This window comes from Mus pahari, chromosome 6 (assembly GCF_900095145.1).
Source record: "Mus pahari chromosome 6, PAHARI_EIJ_v1.1, whole genome shotgun sequence".
In the NCBI taxonomy this organism is placed as follows: Eukaryota; Metazoa; Chordata; class Mammalia; order Rodentia; family Muridae; genus Mus; species Mus pahari.
Window position 1 is genome coordinate 49,995,229 of NC_034595.1, and position 20,956 is coordinate 50,016,184.

General features: G+C 41.6%; 1 protein-coding gene across 3 annotated transcripts; it reads left to right on the plus strand.

Moving 5' to 3' along the window:
* Nucleotides 1–7,453: 7,453 nt before the first annotated feature.
* Nucleotides 7,454–19,513, plus strand: Usp1 (ubiquitin specific peptidase 1). 3 transcript variants are annotated; one of them, XM_021200173.2, is made up of 9 exons: nt 7,454–7,952; nt 10,191–10,429; nt 11,805–11,925; nt 12,455–12,559; nt 13,459–13,619; nt 14,633–15,321; nt 15,974–16,144; nt 16,514–16,715; nt 18,049–19,513. In XM_021200173.2, exons 2-9 carry the CDS (start codon nt 10,260–10,262, stop codon nt 18,779–18,781), a joined length of 2,352 nt encoding a protein of 783 aa, XP_021055832.1. In that variant the 5' UTR covers nt 7,454–7,952; nt 10,191–10,259; the 3' UTR covers nt 18,782–19,513. The 3 variants fall into 3 exon arrangements, with proteins under 3 accessions (XP_021055832.1, XP_021055833.1, XP_029395970.1); XM_021200174.2 differs by having other exon boundaries at nt 10,210–10,429; XM_029540110.1 differs by lacking the exon at nt 10,191–10,429.
* The last annotated feature ends 1,443 nt before the right edge of the window (nt 19,514–20,956 follow it).

Here is a 20,956-nt window from a genome sequence, read left to right on the forward strand (position 1 = left end):
GGAGGAGGAGGAGGAGGAGGAGGAGGAGGAGGAGGAACTTTTTCCTTCTGAGACATTGGTGGAATGGGAAGGTCAGCCAGTGCTTTTCCTGCTTCTCTGAGCTAGCATGTTTTCACCCTAGCACCTGGCTCCTGACTCTTCATTGGCTCAATGGAACGTTTGGGATTCTGTTTCACAATCAACAGCAATATGCTAGAAAGAACTCGCCAACACATGATCTTAGATTCCCTGTCTCTAGAACCATTAGAGATAACTATTATTTAAACCATTCTGTATACTTTGTAATAGTGGCCTGAGTGAAAATGCTGTACCATGTTTGGCTGGAGACAGAAGGCAGCTCAAAGGCTTCTACTTAGAACTCCCACCACGACAGGCTTTGTTTGTTTGTTTGTTTGTTTGTTTGTCTTTATTTCCCGAGGCTGTGCTGTGATTGGTACTAGCATCCTTACTATAGCCTCGAGTATATAGCCTTGTTACTCAGCTCATTTTTGAGTTACCTGGATGATACAATCCTGGAGCTTTCTGGTGTTGCACCATTAATCATATTGAAAAAAAAAAAAAAACTTAACTCAGCAGACCATGCTGGCCTCAAACTCAAAGAGATCTGCTTCCCTTTACTTCCTAAGTGCTGGGATTAAAGGCACACAGTACCACCGCCCAGCCAAACATTTCTCAATGCTCTGTGCCTGCTTGCTTTCCATCTGTGTCTTTGGTACAGTAGGCTGCACCTCTAACACAGAGGAGAGGGAGACGCATTGCAGGAGCAGTGGTGACTGGTAGAAGCAGGAGTGGCTGCAACGTTGAGGAAGTGGCTGGAGAAACCCAAAGAGTGACCTCTGCAGGGAGCAGAGGCAATAGAGACAATAGAGGCAATAGAGGCAAAGGAGGGCTGGGAGAGCCAGAGGTGGGAAATAGCAAACCCCAGTCTCCAGAAGAGCTCAGAGAGCTGCCAACCCTTAAAACCTAAGAGCTGTAACACAGGCCACCGTGGGAGCGGAGGGAACTTATCCAATGGCTGCTAACACTACTGGGTGCTGCTTTGTGGTTGCCTAGTATTGGAAGCTGAAGATCATATAGCTTCATAGTGCTGGGCCCACTGATTGTTAAAATCTATAGTTATGAGCCTCCAATCTGGGTCGTTAGAGCCCTCTTTGGCATCTTGATCCTGGGGCCTAAGCTATTAGGGCTTGCTCTGGGTCTGGCAGTTCCGTCTCTAGGCTTTGAGCAAGCAGGGGCCCCATTCTGCCAACACTAGCTTATCATTCTTACCTGGCTATCATTTCTATCTATATAGAACCACTCTAGCTGGCTGATGGATAACGACTCCATTTACTAACTGGCCTCTCTGTGCTTTCATGCTTATGGAAATCTGGATGTTTCTGGTCCCTGGATGTCAATGTTAGTTCAGGCTTTTTATCTTCTACCCCTTGAAATATTCACCTATAGCCATTTGCTTAGGATAAAGCTACCCAAGTAAATGGCCAAAGATTCTGTCTGTTAGGTCCAAAGGAAACTCCAATTCCGAAAACTTCAAAGGCAGTCCAATGAGCTCAACCTGGGCTATAAGGAAGATATCTGATGGCTAAGTAAAAGCCAGCATTGCTCAGGACCTTGTGAAACTGGTTTCCATCTACCAAAAGAAGTGATTTCCCTGACCCTTGGTACAAGGGACACATGGCTACCTGTGGCACCTATCAGCCTATCAATGTCCAAGTTGGCCTCCAGGCTCCTCAGTATCACTAGTATTTGTTTTCACATTTCATTTTTTGTTTGTTTGTTTGTTTGTTTGTTTGTTTGAGACATGGTTTCACTACAGATCCCTGGCTGGCTTGGAAGCATTTTAATCAATGAATTCTAGGCTTACCAACAGGCTCAGGTCTATAAATGTTGCAATCCATGATTTACTGGATGACAGACTCCAGCATTGTGGCCATCTGTGGTTTCTTTTCTTTTCTTTTCTTTTCTTTTCTTTTCTTTTCTTTTCTTTTCTTTTCTTTTCTTTTCTTTTCTTTTCTTTTCTTTTCTTTTCTTTTCTTTCTTTCTTTCTTTCTTTCTTTCTTTCTTTCTTTCTTTCTTTCTGGTTTTGTTTTGGGTTTTGTTTTTTTGAGACAGGGTTTCTCTGTGTAGTCCTGGCTATACTGGAACTCACTCTGTAGACCAGGCTGGCCTCGAACTTAGAAATCTGCCTGCCTCTGCCTCCCAAGTGCCGGGATTAAAGGCGTGCGCCACTACACCCAGCTTGTGGTATACTTTTTTTAATGATTGATGTGGAGGGCTCAGCCCACGCAGGGTGGTGCCAACGCTGGGCAGATGGTCCTGAGTTGTACAAGAAAATATGCTGAGAAAGCTAGGTGGAACAAGCTAATAAACATTACTCCTTCCTGGTTTTGGATTCTGTTCCTGCCTCCAAGTTCCTGCAGTACTTGAATTCCTGTCTTGATTTCTTCAATGATGGACCATTACCTGGAAGTATAAGGTGAAATAAACTCTTTCCTCCCTAAAATGCCTTTAGTTGTTTTATCACAGAAATAGAAATTCTAAGACATAAATTGGTACCAGGAGTGGGGTATTGCTGTGACAGACTCCATCATGTTTGGGGGCGACTGTAGAAGGACTTTGGAACTTTGGGCTAGAAAGGCCATTGAGTTCAGAACTCAGCTATTATTGCAGTAATTTCAAAGAAAATGCTAAGAGCAGTGTAAATGATGGAGGCCTGGCTTGAAAAGTTTCAGAGAGAAGTTTTTAAGAGAATTTGGTGAGACCATTCAATATATATATATATATATATATATATATATATATATATATATATATATATATATATATATTGTTAATATATATATGAATATAATATATATATTTGGTTTTTCGAGACAGTTTTTCTCTGTATAGCCCTGGCTGTCCTGGAACTCACTTTGTAGACCAGGCTGGCCTCAAACTCAGAAATCGCCTGCCTCTGCCTCCGGTGTGTTGGGCTCAAAGGCGTGCGCCACCACGCCCAGCTCAATATTTTGAACAAAGAATCTGTTCGTGTGGTCAACTAGGGCTGGAGAATTAGCTGTGATTAAGAAGAGGCAGGCATCATTGAGGCAAAATCTCCTGGGAAGTGTCTCATTAGGATTAGCACACAGAACCTATGATCCAGAGGGGTCCAAGGCTGTTGTACCTTGTGCTGGTAGCTGAATTTGTTCATGTGTAAGAGTTTCTCAGCTTGTATTGATTTTGAAGGTTGTCTTAGTCAGGGTTTCTATTCCTGCACAAACATCATGACCAAGAAGCAAGTTGGGGAGGAAAGGGTTTATTCAGCTTACATTTCCACATTGCTGTTCATCACTAAAGGAAGTCAGGACTGGAACTCAAGCAAGTCAAAAAGCAGGAGCTGATGCAGAGGCCATGGAGGGATGCTATTTACTGGCTTGCTTCCCCTGACTTGCTCAGCCTTCTCTCCAGAACCAAGACTACCAGCCCAGAGATGGCACCACCCACAAGGGGACCTCCTATCTTGATCACTAATTGAGGAAAATGCCTTACAGCTGGATCTCATGGAGGCACTTCCCCAACTGAAGCTCCTTTCTCTGTGATAACTCCAGCTGTGTCAAGTTGACACAAAACTAGCCAATACAGAAGGTCATGGATAGAAGCTAAGGCTTGAAACCATGAGAAGCCAGGAAAGGTCATTGGTGAAGGGACAACCTCAGTAGTAGTAGGATCTCCAGGATTGGAAGGGATCACTGACTGCACATCTCCATCTCCACCACAGGGGGCAAGTGAACTCCAGCAAATTCACTTTTCTTCTTCTTCTTCTTCTTCTTCTTCTTCTTCTTCTTCTTCTTCTTCTTCTTCTTCTTCTTCTTCTTCTTCTTCTTCTTCTTCGTTTTTTTTCGAGATAGGGTTTCTCTGTGTAGCCCTGGTTGTCCTGGAACTCACTCTGTAGACCAGGCTGGCTTTGAACTCAAAAATCTGCCTTCCTCTGCCTCCCAAGTGCTGGGATTAAAGGCGTGTGCCACCAACGTTGGTCTAAATTCACTTTTCTTTTTCTTTTCTTTTCTTTTCTTTTTTTTTCTTTTTTCTTTTTGGTTTTTGGAGACAGGGTTTCTCTGTATAGCCCTGGCTGTCCTGGAACTCGAACTCAGAAATCTGCCTGCCTCTGCCTCTAAATTCACTTTTCAATGAATCAAAATAGATCCTTATTCCATTTTTTTTCACCTTCTGGGAAACCACTAGTTGTTTGTTTTTAGTCACGGCTTAAAAAAGGATAGCAAAGAATGGTAATTGTCTCCCTTATTATTTTTGGAAGGGCATGTAGTCTCCCAGAATAAAGTTATGATCTAAACATTGAAACTGTAAACTATACAAGAGAGTAATAGCTGTAGATGGTCATATCTCAAAGAAATGGAAAACAGATTTGATTAACCAGGTGGAGTTTGACAGTATCTCTTATTCTGTTAGTACAAAAATATGACACTGTAATGTATTGCACAGGACAACAACCTAAGACTGATTTATATTATTAACTCTAGCTTTGTCTCCTGTGTATTTACTGGCTCTGTTTGGTCTTTGTCTCCTTAGGTAAGTCATGAAATAGGCAATTTTGGTCTGTTTAATAAATTATTGTATGAATGTGAGCACAGGCACATCCCACAGCACTTGTGTCGTCTGAGGACAACTTTTGGAAGTTGGATTTATCCTTCTACTGTGGGTTTCAGGGTTGTTTGGCTTCACAGGAAGCAACATTTACCCACTGAACCAAGGTGGCTGTCTTCCTCCTCCTCCTTAGACAGGGTCTCTCTATGTAATCAAGATGGACTGTGACTCATGATTCTCTTGACTAAGCCTTTCAAGTGCTTGCATAATAGGAACACACCACACTACCTATATCTCAATATGTGAAAGCATACCAGCCCACTGAATTTCTGGCAGTTCTTCTGCCCCAGCCTCCTTGGTGAGGGATTCCAGGTGTGCACCACTGTACCTGGTGTGACTCCTACCAGCATAGCATTTCCACTGTCACTGTATTTCAAGTCACCATTCAGTCCTTGACTCTGAATCATCTTCTTAGTGGCTCTTCTTGCTTGCGTTCTGAGGTCCAGTTTTTTTGTTTTTCCATCACAAGTTATGGTATAAGCACTGCTACCTACTAGTTCCAATGCTACTATTCAATGGTACTCAGCGAATTTACTCAGAGCTCCAACAGTGACCCAGGCTGGAGTGTGGAGACAGAGCTGAGTAGAGCCTCATTCCTTTCCTTATACATCACCTGAGAATCTTAAATGAACTTTTAGTTCTGTTTTCCTACCTCTTAATATCTCTGTGGGCTAGATAGTTAGTTACTTTACCTACCCAAACCCTGTCAGGAGCCTCCTAGAAACTATCCAATGATCTCATTTTAGGCTTCTTAAAAATCCTTGAGAAACAGAAACTTTGAGCTGGGCGGTGGTGGAGCACTCCTTTAATCCCAGCACTTGGGAGGCAGAGACAGGGGGATTTCTGAGTTTGAGGCCAGCCTGGTCTACAAAGTGAGTTCCTGGACAGCCAGGGCTAAATTGTCTCACCCCCCCCCCAAAAAAAAAAGAAATAGAAACTTTGAATTCCTATAAATGAATGACTTTTTTTTTTTTTTTTTTAATTTTTCTATTGTCCCTTGATTTTGAGTTTGTACCCATTCTTGGACAGGTCTCTCTGGGGTCCTTCCTCTACAGTCATGTTTTCGTATTTTATCTTTCCTTACCCCTACAGTAAAGTATCTTTAAACTCCAAATCTGCTTCACAAACTGGCCAGTCTAAAAATGAGTTTCTGGAATTAAGCCACGAATCCCAGTTTGGACCGTGTGAAGATCCCTAAAAGTTGACAGGAACTCCTCAGGCTGCCAGATGACCCTGGAGAGAAGTGCCTCCTGCTTGTCCCCACAAATGCCCATTTCACTCCAGTACCTACCGTCGTACTTAGATTATCCAAGCATCCTGACCTCATTTCCAGCACTAAGCTCCTAAAGCTCCTGGTGCTATGGACACGTGTGATGTGCAGCTCTTCCTCTCCACAAATGGACCTCCCCTCCATGCCATTCAAAGTACACTTCCTGGAGCTGTCTGCTGAAACGTCAGTCTTCATTATTCCATCGAAACGACCAAACTGTTACCTTTTTTAAATCTACCATTTACACTATTGCAAATCACCAGTTTAATTTCGGTCTCTTGTATGGAGTACATTTCCTTCGCTTGCTATCTCTACCATGCTGAAAATAGTTCAACAGGGCATTAAACAGGGCAACGCACACATTGGTTTCTAAACCGGGCAACACACACCGTGTTCATTAAACAGAGCAACACACGGTGGGCATTAAACAGGGCAACGCGCACAGTGGACATTTAAAACACAAAAAACCCGACTTTAACGGATTTGTACTGAGTTCTCATCAACTGCAGCACCGCACTGTGAGATCATCTCACAAAAGATATAGCATACAGAACCGAACCCCCAGACCGGGTGAGGCCGTGCGGCTGCCTGTGGGTCACTCGGGACCGGCTCGCGCCAGAACCCGTTGAAGCTCCAGCCACGAGACCAGCCTGAGAACTAAAACCCTTGCGCAGCGCGCGAGAGAGGGGAGAAGGACCCGAGGCTCCGAGGCGTTCGGCTGTGCACTGTCTCGCGAAGGCAGTGCTCATTCTTATCGCAAAACTTGGGATTGGCTGGACCGCGGCATCCTCGGCAAACTGGACGCCCAGCGGGCGCCGAGCAGCTAGCAAGCGCGTCAGCCATTTTCCGAGCGTCTTCGGTAACCCTTCCGGAGAGCGCACGCCAAGAGGGGGAAGGAAAAAAAAAAAAAAAAAAAAAAAAAAGGAAAGAGGCGGGCCTGCACGGGGACCACGGCCCAGAAGCCACACCTCCGGGCTCGCCACCTCCCCGTGCTAACAAAACGGAAAGCGGAACTCTAACCGCCCGGCAGAGAAAGCGCGCACTGGAGCGCCAATGAGCTTGCAGAGAGCCGCTCCAGGGCGCCCTATGCTCTCCCGAGATTGGCTGGGCCTCGTCCCTTGTACTTTTTCTATTGGTCAGACTGTCTTCTCTCTGCCGGCTAATTGTGTTTTGCGTATAGGTACTTTTTGATTGGCTCTTCCCGGTAGGGCGGAGGAATGAGGTTTTGGAAATGGTTCAGCCTGGATTGGCGCATTTGAGCACCTGAGGAAGGGGCTTGTCCCAGTCACTCTCTGTCCCATCTCCCGACCCGTAAGCTCCCTCCCCTTCAACTCGCGAGTGCTAATGTTTAAAAAGAATTAAAAAAAAACCCAGACACAAAACGAAAAAAGAAAAAAAAAAAAAAAAAAAAAAAAAAGAGGGCGTGAGCGAGCGAGCCTCCTGCGCGCCAGCCCGGCCTCCTGCGCAGCGCGCGCCTCTGCGAGGACCCGCGCGAGCTGCCCGTGCCGCTGCCTGCGCTGTTTAAACTGCAGAACCCGTTAGGCCCCGGGAGGAACTACCGTTCCAGCTGGTTCCGGAGCCGAGCGTGCCGGGGGCGAGGGGCGGTCGCGCGGCGGCTCGCGCCTTTCGCGCCTCTGCAACGTGGAGAGGAGAACCGGCACTTTCCGTGGACGCCACCTCCAGCCGCGACGCTGGCGCGGGCGGGGGTTCACTCGCGGGGGTCCTGAGGCTGAGGAAAACGCGCCAAGTTCCCCTCGGCGGCCGAGCGGGGACCCTGCGGCTCGGGAGCGCCGCCACCGCGCTGTGCGCCCGTAGCCTTCCCGGCCGGGCTGCGCCGGGGATGTAGTGGGGCCGCGGCGGGCAGGACCGAGCGGCGGCCCGGCTCCCGCTCCGCGGACGAATGGTCACTCCCCCGCGGGAGGCGCCCACCAGCGATCCCTCTTCCCGGACGGCGACCGGGCTCACCTGTCGCGCCCGCACTCTGCCCGGCTGGTCTCCCCGGCGGCGGCGCCGCGGACTCGCGAAGGACCATGACCGGGTAAGGAGCGCCCGGGGTTCAGGGCCCGGGGCTGCGGGGCAGGTGCTGACTGTGACGGTGGGGAGGGCCCCTCAGGCTCGGGCTGCGTTGCGAGGGACTGCCGGCGGGCGCGGCGACCCCCGGGGTGGCGCACCCGGGACCCAAGTGCCCCTCTGCCCACGCCTTTCGTAATGGGAGAGGCTGGCCGGGAGAAGAGATGTTTGTGATCGCAGTGTCCTGGGTCGGGGCTTGCGAAATTTTACCGCGCATTTTCTTGACTTACAGTTTGTCCAGAAGTGTGTACGGCGCCACGTGTCTTAACCCTGCGCCCAAGAGCTTGTTTTTATTGTTTCACATTTTTCTTGAAAGAAGAGTTGAATCCTATAATTGTACACAGATTTGAAAAGTAGACTGGGGCTGGGGTTTCACGGTGTCATTTGGTCAAGAAGACTTACGGCTAAGTTCATTGTGCGAAGCTTGGGTTATAGTTCTGGAGAGGCTTTTTTGACTGAAAGCTCTGAGAAGGGACGTGGAGAGCATAATGTTGGGCACCTGGGAAAGTGTCGCGCTCTTGGTGACCATCAGTGCTGGCTGGCTGTTTAGAGGGACCCAGAGGGGATGGCTGGCCGAGATGACGGCCGCTGTTGGAGCTGGCTGATGACTTTTTTTTCTCTCACTGGCTCCCAGGAAGACACCTTTCCGGAGTCATTAGTGCACGGGGGAGGTATGACAGTTTTGCGAAGGCTGGTTTATCATTCCTAACAGGACGTTTCATCAAGAACATTAAGGGGCCAAGAGACAAAAAAATTTAAGTTGCAGATAAGATGGGAAAATTTGTCAGTTGTCCAGTTTTTCCTGAGTTGGTTCCTAAAAATGGTTTCCCTGCAGTGTACAGTGAACTTCTGGGGTGAAATGTTTAGGGGTAGAATTTGAATGGATTTGTGTGTACCTCAACTACTTACTACTCGGGTACCTACATTTGAAACTCGTTCATATTTTTGGAATATTGGAATAGAAGGATTATTTTTCTTCTAGATGTTCCAAGTAAAAAATAGATTTCTATAAAGTATCACAGATATTGCCATATCTCTCTTCCTCCCTCCCCCCTTCCATTCAAGTTTTACCTTGAAACGGGTAGAAAATGCTTTTTTCAGCAGCTTCTAGTCACATAGCTTAGAAACAATTGGAGCTGGGTGTGGTGGACCGCAGGACCGGGAAGAAGAGGCTGACAGGTAGATTTTTGATGTCGGGGCCAGCCAGGGCTACACTGGGAGACCCTGCCTCAAAACAGAGCTTAATTAGAGAACTAGAATATATTGTAATTTTTAGCACACATGAGACGGAGCAAGTTTTTCCGACCTCTGTTCCAGCTTTGTATGTGTAGTTCACATTGATTACAAGTGGCCTTGTAGACTCTGTAGTCTCCACTACTACTTTGGTTTTTCATTCATTCCTGATTTTTACCGTTGTTCGTTTACCATTTTTGTATATAAGAAATGAAATTTTGCGTATGCTTGTTTTCAAACCTTGTTTGTGTGTTTATGGGTGTGCACAGAAAGTTCAGAGCGCACCCTTGAGAAGTTCAGTCCCAGGGATTAAGCTCAAGTTGGTAGGGTTAGCAGCAGGTGCCCTGACCCACTGGACCATCTCACTAGCCCAGAGTTTTTTGCTTATTGTATGAATGATTTTAGTAAATGGATATGTTTGAGATATGGCTCTTAATGCATGTATATATACACACACCCATATATATGCATATGTATACTCACACGGTAATAAGAATTTAGCAGCAATTTTAAAGGAAGTTAGACTATGTGTGTGTGCGCGCGCGCGTGCATGCGTGCAGATATGTATTATTGGCATTTAAGCCAGTGGTTCTCTACCTGTGAGTCAAGACACCCCCCCCCCCCAGTGGTGTGTCAAACAACCTTTTTACAGGGGGTTTTATATCTGGCTTATCAGATATTTACATTACCATTCATAGCAGTAGCAAAATTACAGTTAGGAAGTAGCAACAATAATTTCATGGTTCGGGGTTACCACAACTTGAGGAACTGTATTAAAGGGTCACAGCATTAGGAAGGTTGAAAGCCATTAATAAGCAATAAACTCTTAGGTGTCTACTGTCAGGCACTAAGTTTTGAAATAGGATGTCCTGATTTGTACCTTTCTTTTGGCAAATCTTTTCACAGTTGCTAATTTTGTCACTTACATATGATAGCTGGGGACTAATGACATTTTTTTGTATGTGATTAATAGATTTAATTGGTGATTACAGCTTCCTTCAATAAGTTAATTCTCGTCAACTCCTTGCAATTTTGAAAGAAAATGCCTGGCGTCATACCTAGTGAAAGTAATGGGCTTTCAAGAGGCAGTCCATCCAAGAGAAACAGACTGTCTTTGAAGTTTTTTCAGAAAAAGGAAACTAAAAGAGCCTTAGACTTTACTGATTCTCAAGAAAATGAAGAAAAAACTTCTGAATATAGAGGATCTGAGATGTATGTATTTTATTTTAAATGTATTTTTCTTTCTTTTTTTTTTTTAAGAATTATTTATGTATATGAGTACATGGTAGTTGTCTTCAGACACCAGAAGAGGGCATCAGATCCCATTACAGATGGTTGTGAGCCACCATGTAGTTGCTGGGAATTCAACTTAGGACCTCTGGAAGAGCAGTCAGTGCTCTTAACAGCTGAGCCATCTCTCTAGCTCCCTTAAATGTATTTCTGTACTTTCCTCTGAATCAGTGAAAGAGCACTGAACTTGGGTTGATAGTTCTGTACTCACCTGACAGTTGACAGAGGTTAAAAGAAAGTAAACATTGATTTGCATTTAGCAAGATAAGGAATAAAGTGTGTGTGTGTGTGTGTGTGTGTGTGTGTGTATATATATATATATTAAGGGCTAGGTGGAGGTGGTGCACCCCTTTAATCCCAGCACTTGGGAGGCAGAGGCAGGAGGATTTCTGAGTTCAAGGCCAGGCTGGTCTACAGAGTGAGTTTCAGGACAGCCAGGGCTACACAGAGAAGCCCTGTCTTGAAAAACCAAAAAAAGAGAAAGAAAAATCTTTTCTTGCGGGGGTGGGGGGGGGTGGAAGAAAAGACCAAACCAAATAAATTGTGTATAGGAACAGGGTAAACACTGCTGGATATTTTTTCAGTGTAGTGTATGTAAAAAGTTTGTTTGTTTGTTTTGTTTTTTATACTCCAGAACTACTATATCTGCTAGAGGTAGGACAGTTGCAGTTTATTTTGAAACTAGATTTTAAAGATGAATGTTTTTAATGCATGTAAATTCTTTAGTCATTAAGAAGAAAGGAAGAGGGGAAGGACTGAACGTGAAGTACAGGGACATCCAGTCACAGGAGAGGATACAGAGCTGATGGTTTTTCTAGCCTAAATTCACCCCCGCCCCCGCACGCCCCTTTATGGTAGATAAGTGCACGAACATGTAATTGAGAGTATATAAAGCTATAAATGCTATAAAGCTCTAAATGGAACTTCAGAATGGCTGTCCTGTAGGGCTGGACAAGGGTTTGTTTGAGTGGCTACTTTAATCTAGCTGCGTGGTGTTTTTACTTGTGAATTCATTACAACAAAGTGATTTTTATATTAAAAAATAGAGAATAAAAGTGAATATTCCAAATTGCTCTAGCTGGAGTCTATGGTAGCTCATTGTTCAACAAATGGGCAGTCTTCTGATGGATAACTAAAAGTAGATCTTATCCCATGTGTGTTTCACCAATAATTGTTCAGGGTTGGGTATATAGCTCAATGATCATATCCCTATTGTAAAAATATTAAGTTTAGGGGAGTAGTATTTCCACTTTAAGATGGCACATCTTTATACTTTTTCTTCCCTCTGTATTAACAGTGATCAAGTTGTTCCTGCTGCACAGTCCTCCCCAGTAAGCTGTGAGAAGAGAGAAAACTTGTTACCATTTGTGGGACTGAATAACCTTGGCAATACTTGTTATCTGAATAGTATTCTTCAGGTAATGTGATGTAATGTTTAATGTTTCTGAAAATTATTGACTATTGAATGGCTTTGTCTATACTTTTTTCATAAATTGTAAATAAACCAAAATAGACTCTATATGATAATACTCAAAACTACATTACGGAGGGTGGGGGAAAACAAAAACAAAAACTGTACATTACTTCCTTTGTGTAACAAAAAAGTAAAGGTAAGATACTGAAATTGGTTAGATTGGTTAAGGAGAAGATGCCAAAGCCAAACTTCTTTTTACTGCTTGATTCCTGGTACTATGTCCACTTAACAACTTTTATTATTTTGTGTGTTATTAAAATTTTGTTGGTTTTTATCCTGGTAATCTTACTAATATTGCCTAGGTTCAGAGCTAAGTGCTGCTGAGGGATCAGTGGGTTACTACTGTTGGTGCGGTAGAGATGAAGGTCTTGTCAGTTTTAGGTAATATACATTAAATGTGCCCTCCAGAAGACATTAGTAACTCTAGGTGTGCTGTTTGCTCAGTGCTGACGCAGTGCCCCCCCCTTTTGTAGGTGTTGTACTTTTGTCCCGGCTTTAAGACTGGAGTGAAGCACTTATTTAATGTCATTTCAAGGAAGAAAGAAGCTCTGAAGGATGACTCTAACCAGAAGGATAAGGTAAAACGATTAAGAAAATGATTTAAAAAGCAAAATAAGCTAGAGAGAAGGCCATGTCTAATGAATGACACACACATTTAATCCCAGCACTTGGGAGGCAGCTAAGCGTTGTTTGTCTCCATAGTGGTTTATTGGCTAGATGGGCTACACACATTGAAACCCTGTCTCAACAACTGCCATGCCCCCAACACACATGCACCAAGAAACTAATGGGAAGAATTACATTTATTTGTTAAATAAGAAGGTAATAGATTCTCAGGAGAGTTCAGGACAGTGGTGACAGAATATTTGTTAATTTTTTCAGAACTGTATATTGTCCAGATTATTCATAGACTTATGTAATGTTTTAGGCATTGCTAACTAGACTTGTCACTTGTCCCTCACAGTCACAAGTGTCTCACTGGAGTACCAGGTTATTATCCACTCTATGGTAATTGACATTAGTGTTTTTTGGAGACTGAATTTATGGTCTTACATATACAAGTGAGCCATACCCCTAGTTTGAATTGCAAGTAAATAAATTAAAAGAAAACTGATTAAAAAAATCATTGTCAGCTGGGCGTGGTGGCGCACGCCTTTAATCCCAGCACTCGGGAGGCAGAGGCAGGCGGATTTCTGAGTTCGAGGCCAGCCTGGTCTACAGAGTGAGTTCCAGGACAGCCAGGGCCACACGGAAAAACCCTGTCTTGAAAAACCAAACCAAACAAACAAAAAACATTGTCCATTCAGAAGGCAACTTAAAAAGCTGAAGAAAAAAAGTTGACTTGTATGACTAATAGAGTTTTTGCTGTACTGAAATTAAATTTAGAAAAGCTATATTGTGCTGTGAGACCAAGAAGGAAAGAGGCACTTATTTAATGTTTAAAAAATAATTTATGTTTTGTTTTTTTTCTTGATAGGGAAGCTGCAAAGAAGATTCTTTGGCAAGTTATGAGCTTATATGCAGTTTACAGTCCTTAATAATTTCAGTTGAACAGCTTCAGGCTAGTTTTCTCTTAAATCCAGAGAAATATACAGATGAACTTGCTACACAGCCAAGGCGACTGCTGAACACACTCAGGTACAGGCTCTAACACAGTTTTACCATTCTTTCTCTATTAGTTACTGTCTTTAGAAGAGCGTGGTATATGAACACACAGGAGTAGATGGCAAGACAAGTGAAGCCCCATCTCATAACCTTTATACCCAAAGGCTTTCAACCTGATGTTTAAAATTAAAGGATACTAGATTAATTATATTCAAATTTACTCATAGTCTTCCTGATGTGAAATAATACATTTTCTGTCAAAAGACTCATGCTTGATTAGAGTACTGGCCTTTACGTAGATGATTCATACTTATGTGTTTTACTGTACGCTTTAAAAAAAAAAATACAGGTATATGGTCTTCACACCAAATCGGTCACTGGCGGTAAAGCCCAGGTATTGACAGATTTAGTCATTTTTATGACACAGGCTTGAACCCCCAGATTTGTACATGCTAGGGCTCCAAGTGTGTATCTGATCACGAATGTAAGACACAAAAGAATTCAAAAGTTAAAATAAATTGGTTAGAGCTGGTCACTAAGCATTCTTCTCAAGTTCTGTGGGCTGGGGAGAATAACAATGAACTCGTGCTCCAAAGGACAACCTAAAGGACAGGAGCATGATCCTGAAGGGGACTCGGGGGAATTGCACACAGTTACCACTTCAGTGCCCCATAGACCAGAGAGAATTCCTGAACACACGTGATCCTAAGGAAGTTCATATTACAACTGTGGATCTGTATATAAAATGTGTCATGCATAAAAAATGCAGATTATAAATACTTGTATGTGCTCAAAAATAAACATGTACATACATGGGAGCCCTTGTGAATGCGTGAGCACACACACACAAACATATAATATTATGTAGAAGAGGGTGATGGTATTATATGATAATACCATAAATAATGGTCAAATTGTTTTTACTTTCAACTGTAAATTTAGGTAAGAGGTTTCAAATGCTTTTGGATATTTAAAATAGCTAATAGAAAAATTTTCTCTGACTAAACAAAACTAGAATTAGCTAAAATGAGCCTTTTTATTCATAGGGAACTCAACCCTATGTATGAAGGATTTCTACAGCATGATGCACAGGAAGTGCTACAGTGTATTCTGGGAAACATTCAAGAAACATGCCAACTCCTAAAAAAAGAAGAAATAAAAAACCTGGCTGAATTATCCAGCAAGGTTGAAGAAAAATCTCTTCAGAAAGAGGAAACAAGTGGAACTACCAGCACAGAGACTGACGGTGTGAGCAATATGGAGGACTTCAAAGAGCAACTCCCCAAAGGAAACTGGAAAAGAAAAAGTGACAGTGAATCGGGTAACATGAAAAAAAAGGTTAAATTGTCCAGGGAACCCCAGCCATTGGAAGAAAACCATAGGCAAACCAGATCCAAAAGAAAAGCTATTGGAGACACACTGGAGGCCGCTCCTAAAATCATCCCCAAGTGTGTTTCTGAAAGTGAGAGTGCAAAGCCCTCACAGAAGAAATCAAAAGTTAAAGTAAATTGGCTAAAGCCATCCACTAAGCAACCCAGCATTCTTTCAAAGTTCTGTAGTCTTGGAAAAATAACAACCAACCAGCGTTCCAAAGGACAACCTAAAGAAAATGAGGGTGATCTTGAAGAGGACTTGGAGAAGTATGGAAGTGACAACACAGTTAATGGTGGACCCGAATCTCCAGGAAGTAGCGTCACACCTGTGGGCAGTAGTGAGGCTAAGTCCGTAAACAAAGGTCAGTGCAGGTACTAGGTTGACCAGTGAGGGTATTAGTAGTTAGAAAAATAGACAGGATTTAAGATTTTGTTTGGAGAAGTTAATTTGCCACAGCATTGTACTTGAGTTTGTGAACATGGATTATGTAGTGCTGTTGTTATTAGGGTATCTTACTTGATGGTTTCTAAACTTGGGAAGTTAAAAACATTTTTAATGGGAAAGCTGTGGGTTTTTTGTACCTTTTTATCTATGCAGTATGACATGAACTCAAAGGAAGCTGAGTTCAGTGAGTCTTAGACCTGAGATATAATTGCTTGGTTTTGTTTACACATGTATTCATTCATCTTAGGGAAAATTTGAAGTTAATGTGGTTGATGGTTGCTCCAAAAGATTTGTTTCTCTGGGGCAGTTTTATAAAGACATGTCTTTAGGAAGCAAGTTAAAGACACAGCTGACTTTGTTCTAAAGATAGTAATTCATATTTAAAAAATTTTTGGTAAGAACAAAGAAAAAAAAATTTTTTGGTAGAAATTTTAAATTTCATGAATAATGCACTGCTTAGTAAGATGAAAACAGGTTTTGTGTTCATGATGTACTTTCAATAGGGAATTAATGAATTGGGCTATACTGAAAAGCAAGTCTATATAAACATTTTCCCATTTTCATTTTAGGTGCTGAGCAGATTGGCTTTGAGCTAGTAGAGAAATTGTTTCAAGGTCAGCTAGTATTAAGGACTCGTTGTTTGGAATGTGAAAGCTTAACAGAAAGAAGAGAAGATTTTCAGGATATTAGTGTTCCAGTACAAGAAGATGAGCTTTCCAAAGTCGAGGAGAGCTCTGAAAGTAAGTGGATGGGGAAGCCTGTGTGGACTGTGAGATAGTTAGAGCGTCCTTCCTGTTCTCAGCACCACTTGTTAATTCTACTTACGAAATTGTAATGGAAAAACTCAAATACTTTAACATCTGAGACCTTAATATTTTAGTAACTGAAAGTATGGAAATGTCCTGAGGAATCACGAGACTGGCAACTGACCTGAGACTGGGCTTATTTGGCTTTTGGTGTGTGTGTGTGTGTGTTTTCGTGTTCGGCTAATACTAAGTATTTAGATGTTGGGGATCAGTTATTTGAAACTGAATGATATCGCACATGAAACTTGGTTTAAGTTTTCAATGTCTGAAAGATATTTATGAGTGAACAATTCTGTTTTACAGTTTCTCCAGAGCCAAAAACAGAAATGAAGACCTTGAGATGGGCAATTTCACAGTTTGCTTCAGTGGAGAGAATTGTAGGAGAGGATAAATATTTCTGTGAAAATTGCCATCATTATACGGAAGCAGAGCGAAGTCTCCTGTTTGATAAAATGCCTGAAGTTATCACTATTCATCTGAAGTGCTTTGCGGCTAGTGGCTTGGAGTGAGTATTGTGACTAAGCCGAGGGAGACAGTGGCTTTGTCTACATTGCTGTGCCAAGTGAAAGTCATTTGTGAGAACCGACTCTGCTCTTAGTAAGCAGGTTCATTGGGCATAAATACATAATATGCCCTGTTGGAGCTGGTGATACAGCTCAGTGTGCTTGTCTAGCAAAGAGGAGGTTCTGGGTTTGAACTATAGCTCCAAAAACCCAGTATAGTTCTCAAATACCTTTTTATATTCGTTCTGTAGGTACTAGCAGTAGAAGTCTGCTTCAGTGGAACTAAAATGGAGTAATTATTTTTTCTTTTTTTTTTAAATTTATTTCCAAGACAGAGTGTCTCTGTGTAGACCAGGCTGGCCTTGAACTCAAAGATTCACTTCCCTCTGCTTACTAAGAGCTGGGGTTAAAGGGCGTGTGCTATTGCTGGGCATGGTGCCGTATGCCTTTGATCCCAGCACTCGGGAGGCAGAGGCAGGTGGGTTTCTGAGTTCCAGGCCAGCCTGGTCTACAGAGTGAGTTCCAGGCCAGCCTGGTCTACAGAGTGAGTTCCAGGACAGCCAGGGCTATACAGACAAACCCTGTCTCAAAAAAAAACAAAAAACAAAAAACAAAAAAACAAAAAGGCGTGTATACTCAGCCCAGCTGAGAAATCTCTTTATTCCTCCCCTCCTTCATTCTCTGAGATAGGGTTTCACTGTTATAGACATGGCTGGCCTCTTGTCTCAGACTGAAGCTAGGATTACAGGTGTGAGCCACTATACCTGACATTGGGGAACAGGGAGGGGATTAAAATTTTCAGTTTTAAAGGAAAGTTAGGAAATCCAGCTCATCTCTGAAAACTTTGTAGTTGAGAATTTGTCCAAAAGCTTTTAAAAATAGATATAAAAATGGTTGTTTTGAATAATCTGTCTTTTTTGACATGCTGTTGTATACTTCATGGTTTCTGCATGCTAATTTCCTAGTGTACAAATCTAATAAAAGAATGAAGAAAATATACTTTCTACAGAAACACCCGAACATCAGTTTTTTTTTTTTTTGTTTTTTTTTTTAAGAGTGCCTCACTATGTAGCTCTGAATGGCCTGGAATTTGCTATGTAGACCAAGTTGGCCTTGAACTCAAGAGATCCACTTACCTCTGCCTCTCAAGTGCCAGGACTAAATGTGTGCACCATTATACCTAGGTTCTATTTTAATATTTTTGTGTGTGCATTTTCCTCAAAATTGAAGTCTTACTCTGCTTTTTTTGCTCATAACTAAACATTAAGGACTTATTACTTGGCTTCACATTGTGTGTAAAACAGAATTACAGGAAACCTTTTTTTCCTTCCAAAGGTTTGATTGTTACGGTGGTGGACTTTCCAAGATCAACACTCCTTTATTGACACCTCTTAAACTGTCACTAGAAGAATGGAGCACAAAGCCGACTAATGACAGCTATGGATTATTTGCTGTTGTGATGCACAGTGGCATTACTATTAGTAGTGGGCACTATACCGCATCTGTTAAAGTCACTGACCTTAACAGTCTAGAACTCGATAAGGGGAACTTTGTGGTTGACCAGATGTGTGAAATAGGTAAGCCAGAGCCACTAAATGAGGAGGAAGCAAGGGGGACGGCTGAAAATTATGACGATGAAGTATCAATTAGAGTTGGTGGAAATGCCCAGCCAAGTAAAGTTTTGAACAAAAAAAATGTAGAAGGTATTGGACTTCTTGGAGGACAGAAGAGCAAAGCAGACTACGAGCTGTACAACAGAGCGTCTAATCCTGATAAGGTGGTTGGGGCACCACTCACTGACAGTAGAAATCCCGAAATTCATGATACTAATGGGACCCAAGAATCTAACAGGAAAGAGGAATCCAGTGACCAAACAGGCGTTAACATGAATGGACTTGAGAACAAAATTTCCTATGTAGTGCAAAGCTTAAAGGAGTACGAGGGGAAGTGGTTGCTTTTTGACGATTCTGAAGTAAAAGTTACAGAAGAGAAAGACTTTCTGAACTCTCTCTCCCCTTCTACATCTCCTACATCTACTCCCTACTTGCTATTTTATAAAAAATTATAGTGAGTATATTTTCCCTGTAAATATTAAACAGACCTGGACAGACGTTGGTAAGGTTGATTACATCTAAGAGTCTTTAGTTTATCTTTTGAAGCTATTGGATATTATTGGTCTCTCTAGGTTTTTATATAAATAGTGAGATTTTAAATACTGAAAACCATGTTAATTTTTAGAATCATTTTCCTTAGTAGAGACTAGTGATGGATAAGCTGGGAACAAACTTGTGTAGATTCTAAATGATCCAAAATGGAAGCTTGAAACAGTTAACACTTATAGATTTATATGATCTTTTGTGTTTGCTTTTTAAAATAAAGTGCTTGTATTCGTATTCTCCATATTTTGGAGTAACTATCTACTTGATGTTTATAGGTCTGGCTTTTTCACCCAGGAAACAATCTCATTCAGTATACTTTTATATAGTCATGAAGCCAAATCTCTGCGCTGTAACAGAGGCACAAAGTCTAGAATTTGTATATTCACAATGGTGTATATTTTGTGCCTTGAATAACTTTGGAAAGTGTCTCAGAAAACCTGGCAATCCCCTCAATCTTCATAAGAATTTTATATGTATCTATGAAGATGACTCTGTACTCTAGTCAATCTTTCTGGCATGACTAATTTGTATCCCTTCATACTCTGCACGATCTGTACATAGTACATCAACTTAGAGGTGTGACCTTTAACTTTTTTTTAAAAACTGGGAGGTCAATAAAATTTAAGCTGTTTAACAACCAAGTATACAAATGTGTGATTTTTTTAAAAATGTATATTTTAATAAAAGTGGAGTTCTTAGATTAATGTGTATGTACAAGAGAGTAATCAAACATAAATAACATTACTACTCAGCAATGGAGCAGAGGCCAACAACTTTCAGAGGAAAGTTAACTAAGACCTTAACGCATCCTTACTTAATTTTAACTTTAAGTCATTTGTTTTAGGACTTGCCAAGGGACACTCACCTGAATAAATATACAAATGCTATTGGAGTAACATTCCATTTTAATGGAAGAAAAATTGCTTATTAACAACATCTCCTTGCAGATGGTGTGATGGGAATTAGATCATGCGTCTTTGTACTTGCCCTTAAGTTTAGGATCACGAGTAGAACTTTTAAAAATAACCATCCTGTGCTATTTATTAGAGTTGTAGACATTCCTGAGGCAAAAAAGGTTGTGTTTTAGAAAACATTATCAGTAAGTATAACAAAATGGAGTAAGAAATCTCCATTGCAGCTCATGAGAAAAAAAAAAACTGATATTTTGTAATTAAATCATACATACATAATTCTTAAAAGTTCTTCATACTATCACTGAGATGTCAAACAGTTCAGGTAACCAAATGAGGAATGACAGGTGTTCACTCAGTGTTTTCTCCCGAATGGTTACCTCCTTTGCTACCCCACAGTCCACCAAAGAGAGGAAAGAATGCCATTTCAAGTGACTCCAGAGGTCAGGAGTGACAAGTACCATTGTTGCTGTTTTGTAAGCCACAGTATCACCTAAAAGTTTGAGACATTTCAGAGACCATGGATTTTCAAGGGGAATTGTGCCAAGAATAGAAAGCATTCACTCTTTTTCTGTGTACCTTTTCCATATTGAAGTTAATTATTCTGATGATGATTTTGATGATAGTAACTAATTTGTGCTGTAAAACCATGTGACTTCTCATTTAATTGGTAGATTAAAATCAATGAAACCCCAGCTTGGTGTTATCTTTAATGATATCAAGTAGCCTTAAAGCAAATTTCTAGTTAATGGTTCAGTCAGTAAACACTTGACAAATATGAAGCACAGAAATCAGTTCAAACTTGATGAATGAAGTTGATACTAATGACTCAAAAAGATCAAACTGCTGTCACTTCATGTCACTAGTATTAGATTCTGGTATATAACCATTTATATGAATGTTTTATTAAATGCTGTTTTGGGCAATTCTTAACAGGTTGAGGGTGGGGTGGGTAACTGCCACCATTACCTAATTTGGGGGGCGGGGTTGATGTCAGTTTAGAACCAGTTTTTGAACAATTCATGTTTTCCCATTGTAATAAATTAAAATCCCACTCATTAAAATTAGTGTAAACATTCACATATTTAATAGTACCTTTAAAATAAGAATTACTACATTTAAAATGGTTCAAAAATGAATGAATCTATAAATGGTAATATAAATTAAAAAATA

What these genes read in the sequence shown, in the direction of transcription:
- Usp1 (XM_021200173.2), top strand. Translation starts at nt 10,260, where the DNA reads ATGCCTGGCGTCATACCTAGTGAAAGTAATGGGCTTTCAAGAGGCAGT. An exon ending in CGACTGCTGAACACACTCAG is followed by an intron (nt 13,620 to 14,632) that starts GTACAGGCTCTA and finishes TTTTATTCATAG; the next exon opens with GGAACTCAACCCTATGTATG. An exon ending in AGTCGAGGAGAGCTCTGAAA is followed by an intron (nt 16,145 to 16,513) that starts GTAAGTGGATGG and finishes TCTGTTTTACAG; the next exon opens with TTTCTCCAGAGCCAAAAACA.